This window comes from Camelina sativa, chromosome 9 (assembly GCF_030686135.1).
Source record: "Camelina sativa cultivar CO46 ecotype springtype chromosome 9, ASM3068613v1".
In the NCBI taxonomy this organism is placed as follows: Eukaryota; Viridiplantae; Streptophyta; class Magnoliopsida; order Brassicales; family Brassicaceae; genus Camelina; species Camelina sativa.
The window spans coordinates 25,837,418-25,851,118 of NC_141888.1; the positions used below are offsets into that span (position 1 = coordinate 25,837,418).

General features: G+C 39.8%; 1 protein-coding gene and 2 pseudogenes across 1 annotated transcript; all 3 read left to right on the forward strand.

Moving 5' to 3' along the window:
* The first annotated feature begins 1,752 nt into the window (after positions 1-1,752).
* LOC104715447 (FBD-associated F-box protein At3g49020-like) lies at positions 1,753-3,708 on the forward strand (annotated as a pseudogene).
* A 5,232-nt stretch (positions 3,709-8,940) lies between these two features.
* On the forward strand, positions 8,941-10,585 carry LOC104715448 (FBD-associated F-box protein At3g49020-like). The gene is made up of 4 exons (XM_019229999.1): positions 8,941-8,954; positions 9,060-9,945; positions 10,037-10,171; positions 10,256-10,585. Exons 1-4 carry the CDS (start codon positions 8,941-8,943, stop codon positions 10,583-10,585), a joined length of 1,365 nt encoding a protein of 454 aa, XP_019085544.1.
* Positions 10,586-12,050: 1,465 nt separating this feature from the next.
* On the forward strand, positions 12,051-13,701 carry LOC147938760 (uncharacterized; annotated as a pseudogene).

The following is a 13,701-nucleotide window of genomic DNA, read 5'->3' on the forward strand; positions in this document are numbered from 1 at the left end:
GATCTGTAGATTTGAAAGAGCTTCGGTGTAGTCGGTGATTCCATTATGTCCAGATCGTGTAGATGACTGCCTGCCAAGCGATGAGTAGAAGCTTCTTGGCCACTCGTGTTCCTCTATAGCTTGTGAGAGAGTCAATCGTCTGAGTCCAGGAGGAGAAAGGTACAAAGCTGCATCGGCGAGCAACCTCCGACCAGATCGCCCAAGTAAACTAACACTGAAAGAGGATGTGATCTCGCGACTCAGGCATAGACGCACAGAGTAGACAGTGAGAGTCTACTTGAAGTCCCCAGCTCAGAAGACAGTCTCTTGTCAGACAACGATCCAAAATAAACAGCCAAGTAAGAAAATTATGCTTCGGGATCCCACCTGAAAACCAGACGATGCTATGCCAGGGAACAGTAGGAGAGACACCCCTAAGAGCAGAGTAGATGGTACCAGTGTTGTGACGAGACTTGCAACAATCATCAATCCACCATTGGTAAGAGTCACCTTCCTCAGTTAATGTGATTGTTGAAAGTTCAATATGGACATTGACCTGAGATTCCGACCTTGCAGGGGGAAGATGCCAAGATCCTCGCCTCCAAAGGTCAGCAAGACAAGTGCTTCGACGAATACCAATCTGATACAGCCCGTCTCCTTGGAGGTATGACAGCATTTTCCCTAACCTGCACCAATTATCAGTCCAGAATTTACATGATTTTCCATTGCCTAGTTTGAACTTGACCCACAAATAGGCTACATCTCTAATCTTAAGCAGCTTATTTGTTAACCAGGAGAACCAACTGCAAGGCTTGCGAGTCCAAAACAAACTCAGATCATTCGACAGCACTACTCTTCGAAACCATGACACCCAAACTGAGCCAGACCTGAAGAAAAGGAGCCAAATGAGTTTTACCATACAAGCTTTGTTCCAAGTAAACAAGTCCCTAAGTCCCAAGCCTCCCTCCTTCTTTGCCCTGGTGACTGTATCCCATGCTACACGAGCTGAGTGATGCCCCTCCGTCGTTCCTTTCCATAGAAAAGCACTTGAAAGAGAGTTTAACTGTTTTATACATTTCTTTGGCAGGACAAACCCTGAAGACCAGAAGTTTGAGATTCCAGCGATGACAGAATTCAGCATTTGAAGCCTTCCTGCGAATGAAAGAGACTTCGTTGACCAAGCAGTAAGGCGACCCTTTACCTTCTGAATTAGAGGCGCACAATCAAGCAAGGTAAGTTTCTTTGTGCACAGTGGGAGTCCTAGATATCTAATTGGCAATTGTCCATGACTAATTCCCGTGGTGGCTGCTAAGTTGTCAATTTCAGGCTGAGATAATCCGGAGGTAAAGAACCTAGTTTTTGGAAGGCTGATCGCTAACCCTGAAACCGCTTCAAACTCTTTAAGCACTTGGAGGACATTCTGCAACGATGACGCAGAACCATCAATGAAGATCAGTAAGTCATCAGCAAAGCATAAATGAGTTAGCTTTATTTCTGAGCAGCGGTGGTGATAGTTTATTTTCCCTTCTTCAGCCGCTTGGTCAAGGCAAGCAGAGAGACAGTTCATAGCCAGAACGAAGAGGTATGGAGAGAGGGGGTCCCCTTGGCGCAAACCCCTCGAACCCTTGAAGTAACCATGGACGTGTCCATTGAAGCCAACCGAGAAGGTAGGTGTGCAGACACAAGCTTTGAGCCAACGAAAGTAAATCTCTGGAGCGTGTATTACATTTGCGTTTGGAGCGTTCGAAAATCTGAAGCAAATTGTTGTCGAAAATGGAACAACAACAACATTGGTATATCTCTCTTTGTTTCGTTTATGTTCTTTGAGGTTTCTTAATTGTAAGCTCCAACCTTAATTTCTGGGTCAACCCTAAAATATATATATATTTTTTTGTTGTTGTTGTTGTTATTTTGATCTACGTTGACAGCAAAATCGATGGCGAGGACAGGATCAGTGAGTTGCCTGAATGTTTGCTTCTGCACATATTGTCTTTACTTCCGACAGAAATTGCTATAGCCACTAGTGTTTTGTCTAAACGTTGGAGATCTCTTTGGAAGGTGTTGCCAAATCTCAAGTTCGATTCTAGCTATCACCAATACGACTATAGATTTTCAGAGAATCTTTGCAGATCTTTGATTCTATATAAAGCTCCGGTTCTAGAGAGTTTGCATTTGGAAGTCGGACATAAATGCGATGCTTTTGAGTTGAGATTATGGATTGGAATTGCATTTTCTCGCCATGTGCGTAAATTGGTATTGGATTTTCAGTTTGATGAGGAAGGCTTTGTACACACTTCTCGAGAGATTTGGGAAGATGTCATAACACACTCGAGATCTTGGAACTCAAGTATAATATTCTTATAGATCTTCGACTTCCTGTTTGTTTCGAGTCCCTCAGAGAGCTGCACCTTTACCTTGTAGAGTTTGAAGATGAAGAATCTGTTTCCAACCTTTTCTCTGGCTGCCCTTGTCTCGAAGATTTGGTCGTGCATAGAAATTGCAATGCCGATGTAGCGAATTTCATTATTGAGGTGCCATCATTACAGAGACTTACCATAGAAGTTGTATGCTCAGGAATGGGGGATGGAGGCTATGTGATAAATCCCCTGCTTTAAAGTACTTGGACATCATCGGGTTTCATGATCTTGAGTTTTGTTTGATTGAGAAAGCACCAGAGCTAGTGGAGGAAAAACTCTGTCACGTTTCCAAAATAGTTGATGAGAACATCCTGGAAACTATAACTCCAGCCAAACGTCTTTTGTTGGACTTATCACCCTTACATGCAGTGCCGGCTTAACTAGGAGGGTAGGCAGTGCGACCGCCCCGAGTACATAAATTAAAAGGGCATATACGTATAAGAAAATGGGTACAAAAAAAAAATATATAAGTTAAAAGATGCACAAAAAAAATGTAAATTAAGGGGGTACAAAAAAAAATTGGTAAGTTATAAAAGAGCACAAAAAAATTTCTATGAACCAAAGAGACCCCAAAAAAAAAATCAGTAAGTTTTTCTATAGGTTAAGGGGAATTTTTTTTTAGTTTGCCCAGGGGCATGTAATATGTTTAAGCCGACACTGCTTACATGTAATGTAATTTTTAGATTTTAGCATTTTTGCGGGGTTTTCTCTACAAGTGGGCTCTAACATTGTTTTTGTGTACTAATTAATGCTTTTGCCTCCTGCACCAGATTAAGTATCCTACTGGTATTATCTTCCATCAGCTTGTATCTTTGGAGCTATATACAGGTGGAAAAGAGTGGTGGCATATACTTTTGCTCATGCTCGACAGTTCTCCTAAATTACAAATCCTCAAGCTCATTGACGTGAGCCATTATATTCATCCTTTTCTTTTCTTTCACAATGCTCCACTTTCAGGTATTTTGTTGATATTTAAAGGTTACATTAATTGCATTGATCTCAGTCATGGTGGCATAGTGATAAGGGTTATCTGGTGGACCGGAAATGGAATCAACCAAAGTGTGTATCTGAATGTTTGTTGGTCCATCTTGAGACACTCGAGTGGACAGGATACGAATGGCAACGAGAGGATGAGAAAGAAGTGGCTACATTCATATTAAAGAACGCAAGATTGTTGAAGAAAGCTACTCTCTCCACAAAACCAATCAATTCTAAAGAGCTCGAGAAGTTGGAAAAGAGATGTGAGATGCTCAACGAGTTAGCTAGTGTGGCCAGGGCTTCCAATTCATGTCACCTTGTGTTTAAAACCTAGTAATCTCTTGTACTTTTACGATGCTGTTCCCAAAACACCCGAGAATTTAGTCAAGATTTTCTTTGTTTTGTCACTTTGTGTACTAATGTAGAAGACTGTTGTTGTGTGATTGAGCCTAAATTTAGAAAGGCCGAGTTATGAATGAAGCCCATTAATGTGTGTACTTGTGGACTCGGTTCAAATTTAAAACTTCTCATCACAGAAAAGAAAACGATTCGGTCTCATTTTCATTTTCTCATACTCTCCAACCTCTCTTTCCTCTCCAGATCTTGTGCTCGAGTGGGGGTGACTGCTGTAACTGTAAGTGTAGCTATGGCATAACTATTTTGTTGTTTTCAGCTTTGTTTCTGACTCGTTAATCGCCACTGTTGCCATATCTCTAAGCTTTAGCGGGTTTCTTTGTGTTAGTTTGCGTTTATTGTTTTGCAAGAAAGATTATGAACTCAAGAATGTTTCAGAATAACTCTCTTATTAGCTTAAAGAAAATAACTCAAAACTTTAAGCTCTTACAATCTCAATCTCAAATTCACTCTCAAAACTTATGCTAATGTCATAACCCAACATAGCCTTTTATATAAAACCCCAAAACCAAACCAACTAGGAAACACCTTATGTCTAGATAACTCCTAAACATAACAAGACTTATCTCTAATCATAACTCGATTAGGACTTCAAACTTTCAAGCTTATCCAACATTCTCCCTCCTAAGCTTGAATCCTTCCTTAGACACATCTTGAACTCCAACATGATCTTTCATCTCTCTGAACTTGTTCTTGTCAAGTGCTTTAGTTAGAATGTCTGCTTTCTGTGCTGTTCCAGGAACATGTTCTATCTCATTTTGTCCATTCTCAATGCACTCTCGTATGAAATGGAACCTGCGATGAATATGCTTGCTTCGTTTGTGAAAGACCGGATTTTTGGTAAGAGCAATTGCAGACTTGTTGTCAACTCGGATGGTAACCTTCTCACTCTCTGTTCCAACAATTTCAGCAAATAAATCTTGGAGCCATATAGCTTGTTTAGCTGCCTCTGTAGCTGCCATGAATTCTGCCTCACATGAAGATAGAGCAACAACCTGTTGCTTCTGAGTACACCATGTAATCGAACACTCATTGAAATAAAAAACTTGTCCTGCTGTGCTTTTCCCATCATCCAAGTCCACACCATGACCACTATCACTGTAACCTATCAAACCAGTGTTCGATCCACGCTTGAAATAAAGTCCAAGAGAAGTTGTCCCACGTAGATAGCGAAGAATCTGTTTTAACGCAGCTCCATGTGATTCTCGTGGCTCCTGCAAATATCTGCTTAATACCCCAACTGAGAAAGTCAAATCAGGTCGCGTATGGAGTAAGTAACGAAAGCATCCAATATTTCTTCTGTAAGCCTCAGCATCTATACACCTCTCATGTGATGCCTTAGACAACTCCAAACCAAACTCCATAGGTATAAGAACAGAGTTGCAATCACTCATACCTGATTCTTCCAAGATCTTCCTCGCATATCTTTCTTGAGAAAGCATGATTCCTTCTTTCATTTGAACAACTTCGATACCAAGATAGTATGTAAGCAGCCCCAAATCGCTCATCTCAAATTTGCTCGACATGTTCTTCTTGAACTCAAGTATTAGTTCCAAATTAGAACCTGTGACAAGTAAGTCATCTAGGTAGACTGCAACGATCAACAGATGATTATGCACCTTTTTCCTGTATAGCGAAGGTTCCTTAGAACATTTGTCGAAGTTTAGCCCCAGAAGAATTTTGTTCAACTTAGTGTTCCAAGCTTGAGGTGCCTGCTTTAAGCCATAGAGAGCTTTGTGTAGCTTGTACACCTTTCCCTCACAACCATTGACAACAAAACCCTCAGGTTGAACAACATATACATCCTCTTTCAACTCTCCATGGAGAAATGCAGTCTTAACATCTAAGTGATGCACTTCCCACCCATTCGACGCAGCTAAGGCAATAATGAATCTTATTGTTTCAATACGAGCAACAGGCGAGAATACCTCATCAAAGTCTACACCATGTTTTTGTACGTAGCCCTTTGCTACTAGTCTAGCCTTGTATTAGTTAATGCTATTATCCAAATTTCGTTTCACCTTGAAGACCCACTTTAAACCGATAGGCTTACTACCAATATGAGGATCAACCAGACTCCATGTTTTGTTCTTAGTAATGGAGTTAATCTCTTCTTTACACGCATCCCTCCATACTTTAGATTTACTAGCTTCTTCAAAGTCCCAAGGTTCTTCATTAATCATCAGCAGGAAGTGCTCTCCTTCACGTTCTGCTAGCAAAACGTAATCCTTTAAGTAGGATGGCTTAGTGGTTATCCTCATAGATTTTCTTACAGCTTGCACTGGTGTAGAATGTTCTATTTCTTCAAGATCCTCTGTTCCATCTGATTCCTCTTCATCAATAACATTATCATTGTCACCTCTGTTCTCTTCTGCATTATTAACAACAATACTGTCCCTGAGCCCGTTGTTTCCAAAGTCTCCAAAAGTAAGAGTAAACATCCCTGTCTCTGCCTGACACTCATTACTCTTGTTCCATTCCCAGCTTCTGCTCTCATCAAAATAAACATCACGACTTACTGTAACTCTGCGACTAGTTGGATCAAGGAGCCGATAGGCTTTCTTACCAGGTTCAGTCCCAAGGTACACAAGTTTCTTGCTTCTATCATCGAGTTTCTTCACATGTGGAGCTTCATTTTTGGCTTACCCAATGCAACCAAAAACCCGCAAGTGTTCTACATTCGGCTTCTTCTTCTTAAGAGCTTCATACGGTGTTTGGTCTTGCAAAGTTCTGGTTCCTACTCTGTTCAAGAGATATGTTGCGTGTCGTACAGCTTCACCCCAAAGATAATTAGGCATACTCATGTGTTTTAGAATGCTCCGAGTCATCCTGTTCCGTCTCTCTACCACTCCGTTCTGTTGAGGCGTGTAAGGAGCAGTGAGATGCCTGTGTATTCCATGTTGCTCACAAAAACTCAAGAATTCTTGAGATAGAAACTCTCCACCTCTATCTGTTCGAAAGGTTTTGATGGAGGCTCCTACTTCTTTCTCAACAAGTGCTTTGAACACTTTGAACTTCTCAAACGCCTCGCTTTTCTCTTTTAGGAGACTTGTCCACATGTAACGAGAAAAATCATCGATTAGCACAAATATATACCTCTTTTGCGCAGCTGTAGAAGGTAAAATCAGCCCGCGCAGGTCCCCATGAACTAATTCAAGCGCTTGTGATGCTCGGTAAGGTGTTGATTTAGGAAAAGCTCGCCTAGCTTGCTTTCCAAAACAGACATGATGCATAGGTGTCTTTTACTATTGGAACACTTGGTATGCCAATAACTAGCTCTTTTGAAACCATTGCCTTGATAGTCTCAAAGTTAACATGTCCTAATCGGGCATGCCATATTTCTGAGTTGGTTGAAGCCTCTAATTGCAGACATCTCGTATGTTTGACCTCCAAACTTACCTTGTACAGTCTGTTTCTCGACCGGTTGGCTTTTACTAACATCTTTCCATCTTTGTCATGCAAAGTAAGATAGTTCTCTTTCATCGTGACTTCACATCCTGATTCAGTGGCTTGTCCGAGGCTTATGATATTGCTGTTGAGTTCTGGTATATAGTAAACCTCTGCTAGAACCTTCTTTCCTCCATCTTTAGTCAAGAACATAATAGAACCCTTTCCTTCTATGTTAACTCTCGAATCATCACCAAGACGTACTTTTCCTGTCACCATTGAATCCAATTTGCAGAACCAATCACGATTCCCTGTCATGTGATTGCTCGCACCGTTGTCCAAATACCATGTGTTGTCCGAACATTGCTCATAATCTCTAGGCTTAACTTTCTTCTCATTGAGATATACAACCTCATGTACCATAAGCGACTCTGCTTCATGTGTGTCATCTTGATCCCCTTTTCCTTGTTCTTCTTGAAGTTTAATGATTTTCAGAAGACGGTCTGGACACTCTGATGCATAATGTCCGAGTTTGTCACATCTAAAACATATGATCTTACTCTTGTCTCGTTGTTGATAGCCATATTCCTTCTGTTGGTAACTGTAATCCTTTTGCTGATAGCCAAAACGTCCAGAACCTCTTCCGCGACCTCTACCCTGACCACGATTTGCTCCTCTACCTCTGCCTCCTTCATAGAAGTAATTTGGTGGTTGCGAATCTGAAGAATTTGCATACATAAGTTTGTCTTGTCCCTCCACTGATTCTTCCTCCAAAAGTGTACGTTCTTCATATGTTTTTAGTCTGCCAACAATGTCTTCGAAGGTCGTTGTATTGAGGTCGAGGACTTGTTCTAGTGATGCGACTATGTGTATGAACTTTTTCTTCGGTAGGCTGTTAAGAAACTTTTTCACGATCTTTGGTTCTTCAATGACTTCTCCCAAAGAAGCTGATTTTGTAGCTATTTCTGAAAGCTTGCCCACAAAAATCATCAATTGTCTCAGTTTCTTTCATTCGCAGTCTGTCAAACTCTGCTGTTAGGGTCTGCAGTCTAGCCTCTTTGACTCTGTCAGCTCCAAGGTTTCTGGTTTTGATCGAATCCCACACGGCTTTAGCAGTTTTTAGGTTACCAACTTGAAGAATCAGAGATTCTGGTATCGATTGAAACAATAAAGCCCTTGCCAGATCATTCTTCTCTTCTTCCTCTGATCCAGGGTCTATTGCTTCCCACACCTTGTGAACGCCAAGTGCCACCTGCATCCTCATAGACCATACGGTGTAGTTAACAGTGGTAAGCATCGGACATTGTATGGAGGATGTTCCTCCCTCCTTCGGTTTGTTGGTTGCTGCAACGATTTCACTCATATCTCGAATGAAGTTTTGTGATCAGTTGATATAGAACCTAGACGCTCTGATACCAAATATTGTTTTGCAAGAAAGATTATGAACTCAAAAATGTTTCAGAATAACTCTCTTATTAGCTTAAAGAAAATAACTCAAAACTTTAAGCTCTTACAATCTCAATCTCAAATTCTCTCTCAAAACTTATGCTAATGTCATAACCCAACATAGTCTTTTATATAAAACCCCAAAACCAAAACCAACTAGGAAACACCTTATGCCTAGATAACTCCTAAACATAACAAGACTTATCTCTAATCATAACTCGATTAGGACTTCAAACTTTCAAACTTATCCAACAGCGTTTGCGTTTGCGTTTGTGTTTGGAGCGTTTTTTATTGCGATAGCAGTGGGAACTGAAGGATAATGGAAGAGAAATGGTATGTTTTGCTCTGTGGCATCCTTTTCTGTGGTTTCCTTGCCTGTAAAATTTAAACCCTATTCTGTGGTTTCATTTTTTTTTTTTTTTTACTGAATCTTGAAAGCAAAATCGGTGGTGAAAGTTTGAGCAATCGAGGTGTTGTGAACAAGGACAGGATCAGTGAGTTGCCTGAAGCTTTAATTCTGCACATATTGTCTTCACTTCCAACAGAAACTGCCATAACCACGAGTGTTTTGTCTAAAAGTTGGAAATCTCTTTGGAAGGTGTTGCCAAATCTCAATTTTGACTCTGATTATCATTATCGAGATACATTTTCAGAGAATTTATGCAAATCTTTGATATCACATAAAGCTCCGGTTTTAGATAGTCTGCATTTGAGAGTTGAAGATGAGAGTGATGCTTCGGATGTTGGGATATGGACTGGGATTGCTTTTGCACGCCATGTGCGAGAACTGGTACTCAGTTTTCCATTTGAAGATGAAGGCTCAGTAAGATTTCCGAATGTTTTGTGTAGTTGCAATGATACACTAGAGATCTTGAAACTCAAGTTTTCAATTCTTCTAGACCTCCCTTCTCGGGTCTGTTTCAAGTCCCTTAGAGAGTTGCACCTTTACTATGTACTATTCAAAGACGAAGAATCTGTTTCAAACCTTTTATGCGGCTGTCCTAGTCTTGAAGATTTGGTGTTGCATCGGATGAGAACTTACGACCATGTGGAAACTTTAACTATTGCAGTGCCTTCATTACAGAGACTAACCTTAAAAGATTTTTCCTATGGAGATGGTGATGGAGGCTATGTGATAAATGCTCATTCTTTGAAATACTTGAACATCTATGGGTTCCATCGCCTTGAATTTTGTCTGATTGAGAATGAGCCAGAGCTGGTGGAGGCGCTTATCACCAATGTTTCTGATGTAGCCAATGAGAACTTTCTGGAATCTCTAATTTCAGCCAAACATCTTTCCTTAGACTTCTCACCCTTGAAGGAGGTAATTTTTAGGTTTAAGATTTTCCTTGTGTTTTTTTATCTGCAATTGGTCTAACAGTTTCAGATTTTCCATGTGTTTTTTATCTGCACAGATTAAGTATCCTACTGGTAAAATCTTCAATCAGCTTCTATCTTTGGAGCTACATACAAACAAAGAAGAGTGGTGTAATCTTCTTTCGCTCATGCTCCCTAGTTCTCCTAAATTGCAAATCCTCAAGCTCAACGACGTAAGCCATTACATTAGTAAACTACCTTTTTTCCCAGTGCTCTTTCAGGTATCTTACTGATCTTGAATATTACATTCATCTCAGTCAAGAAGGAAATATCTTGATAAAGATAAGCTGGCGGACCGGAAATGGAATCAACCAAAGTGTGTACCTGAATGTTTGTTGTTCCATCTTGAGACATTCGTGTGGACAAGATACGAATGGCAACAAGAAGAGGAGCATGAAGTTGCCACATACATCCTTAAGAACGTAAGACGCTTGAAGAAAGCAACTCTCTCCACATACCCCATCGAATCTAAAGAGCTTGAGAAGTTGGAAAAGAGACGTGAAATGCTCAACGAGTTGGCTAGTGTGGTTAGGGCATCAAACTCATGTCACCTCCTGTGTGATGAAGCTGATACGTACTCTTTCTAGTTAATTATTAGGATATTTTCCTGTTCAATTAGGATTTCTAATTTGTAGATTTATAAAACTGTTTAGAATAGATGATGAATGCAAAAGCCAATTTCGATTTACTTGATGTATTTAATTCTTACAAATTTAGTCACCCACTCTCTTAGGGTTCAGCAACACATAAAAAGCGATGAAGTGCCCCAACTACTAAAAATATATCTCCAATTATTGGTTTTCTCAAATCCTTTGGAAAAGTGCAAAACTGCAAATCAATCTACTTCATATGAGTTGGGGTTCTTAATAAGAATCTAGCACCCATATATATTTAGTTAATGAGGTAAATGTTAACTCTATAATCTTATATTGTATAGTTTATATATGATTAGCAATGTTTTTAAAACCGGACTGGTAACCGAATCGGGAAAGCTTTTGGGTCATGAGTCAATATGGTTCGACCGGGGTCAACCGGGTTCAATTGATTTTGATGATATTTTTATAAATAATAGGTATGAATATGTCTTCTATTTTTTTTAATGATTATAACTATGATATAATTGGATATACCAAATAAAATAATTCAATAATCATAATATTTTTAAAAAACATTAAAAAGTAATAAACTCAAACTGTAACAAACTTAAAGTATAACCAGTACTAGTAAAATATTTTAGAAATTCAAATCTAAAAGCAATAAGATAATAAGAGTGTAGAACATGCAATCTTCATTGTCTAAGAAACCCTACTATTGCTGATTTGCTAAGAAGAAAACTTAAAAAGGTAATTAATTAAATTAATTGTACTCAAATTTACAAAAAAAAAAGTAGAACCCGGTTTTATCCGGTTTAATGGTTCACCGGTTTTTGGTTTTTTGGCGGGTTGATATGGTTTTTTACCGGTTCAATTTCTTTTGGGTTTTGATATTAACCCAACCCGGACATGATGCCGGTTCGCGGGTTAACGTGGTTCGACCGCCGGTCCGGTCCGGTTTTGAAAACATTGATGATTAGCATAGTGTTGGTGTATTAAGTCTCCTTTAGCTTAATACACTTAATATATATATACTTGTATAGTTACTGATTACCAAATTAATGAGAAATTAGATTATTCTTTCATCTCTCTCTCTAACTGTCAACATGGTATCAGAGCAAGAACGTTAGTGAGAGAATCTTCTTCCGCTTTGTTGAATTCGATTGATTCATCATCCGATCTTTCGATTTCTCCTTTGATTTCTCATTCGATCATCTTTTTCTCTTTGGGTTTCTCTTTGATTTTGTTTTTGGAGCTCAAATCCAGCTCGATTTCACGATTTTGCTTTGCGATGAGTGCGACGTTTGATCAGATTGCTTCGCTCTTTATTCTACATCTTTTGCTGGCGATTGCAGTGTTCATCATCCTCGTCGTTGCTCTCGTAAGTGTTCTTGTTGTTACTTTCTCTGCTTGAGAGATTGGTGATTTCCGATTAGTTCTTGGTTTTGTATTCTTGGTTATGGCGAATTCAGTATCCGATTCAGCTCAACAACCTGATCAATACAACAATCCTTACTTCCTTCATGGCACTGATCATGCTGGATTGGTTTTAGTCTCGGATAGATTGACTACAGGTGCAGAGTTCAATTCATGGCGAAAATCCATGCGGATGGCTCTCAATGTCAGGAACAAAATGGGATTTATTGACGGTACGATCTCTAAACCATCATCAGATCACCGTGACTATGGTTCTTGGAGCCGTTGCAATGATATGGTTTCTACTTGGTTGATGAACTCTGTGTCTAAGAAAATAGGAGCGAGTCTTTTGTTTATTCCAACTGCTGAAGGGATTTGGAAGGATATAATCTCGCGGTTTAAACAAGATGATGCTCCGAGAGTTTATGAATAGAGCAGAAACTGAGCTCACTTCATCAAGGGTCAATGGATGTGACTGCTTATTATACTGAGTTGGTAACTCTTTGGGAGGAGCTTAAGAACTATGTCGAGCTCCCTGTTTGTACTTGTGGCAAGTGTGAGTGTAATGTTGCTGTGTTATGGGAGAAATTGCAACAAAGGAGTCGTGTGACTAAGTTTTTGATGGGATTAAATGACTCGTATGAAGCTACTCGTCGTCATATATTGATGATCAAACCCATGCCATCTATTGAGAATGCTTTTCACATGGTTACTGAGGATGAGAGGCAACAGAACATTGCTAAACCCACTCGGACTGATGGTGTTGTCTTCCAAGCTTCTGGTCCTCCTACTGCAGCTGTTACTGATGCTTCTGCCTATGGTGGATCACCTGAGCATGTTGCTTATGCTGTTCAAAACTCCTATCGACCAAAGCAATCTCGACCTCTCTGCACTCATTGTGGCATGATAGGACATGTGGTTCAGAAGTGTTTCAAACTTCATGGTTATCCACCTGGATACATTCCTGGCTTCAAGAGTATCTCTTCTAGTTATCATGCTCAAAGACCACACTCACAGAATCAGGCTCCATCTAAGAATCAGAATCAAGGTCCATCTCATGCTCAATATCAACCGGGAACTCATGCTGTTGCCAATATCACATCGACGGTGCCTTATGTTCCTCCACCTGCCTTGAGTGTGATCAATCTGGATGTTTGTAAGATGAGTTCAGACCAGATGCAGACTCTGATTCAGCAACTTTCTGCTCACATGACTCTTCCATCAAATCAGGCTCCTATCAAGGTTTCTTCCATTTCTGAACATGGTGTTATGGCTGTTGAATCATCTGCTGGTAATATTCCTTTTTCTTCTTCTTCACTTTGTTATGAACATGACCGCCTTACTTTTCAACATCAATGTCTATCATCTCTTTATTCAAATCTTCCACATGGTTCTTGGATTATAGACACTGGTGCCACAACGCATGTTTGTTCTGATCTTGCATTGTTCAGTGAAACTATACTTGTATCTGGTGCGACAGTCTCTTTACCGGATGCAACTAGAGTTGATATTGCACACACTGGCACAATTCATCTCTCGCATTCACTCATCTTACGTGATGTTTTACATGTTCCTTCTTTCAAATTTAATTTGATATCTGTTAGTAGTTTGTTGAGATCTAGCAATTGTTCTGCGCATCTCTTTCCTGACTCATGTTTTATTCAGGAGTTTATTCAGGGCTTGATGATTGGTAG

Coding starts and splice junctions, on each gene's coding strand:
- LOC104715448 (XM_019229999.1), top strand. Junction 9,946..10,036: donor ACTTCTCACCCTTGAAGGAG/GTAATTTTTAGG, acceptor TTATCTGCACAG/ATTAAGTATCCTACTGGTAA. Junction 10,172..10,255: donor AAATCCTCAAGCTCAACGAC/GTAAGCCATTAC, acceptor CATTCATCTCAG/TCAAGAAGGAAATATCTTGA.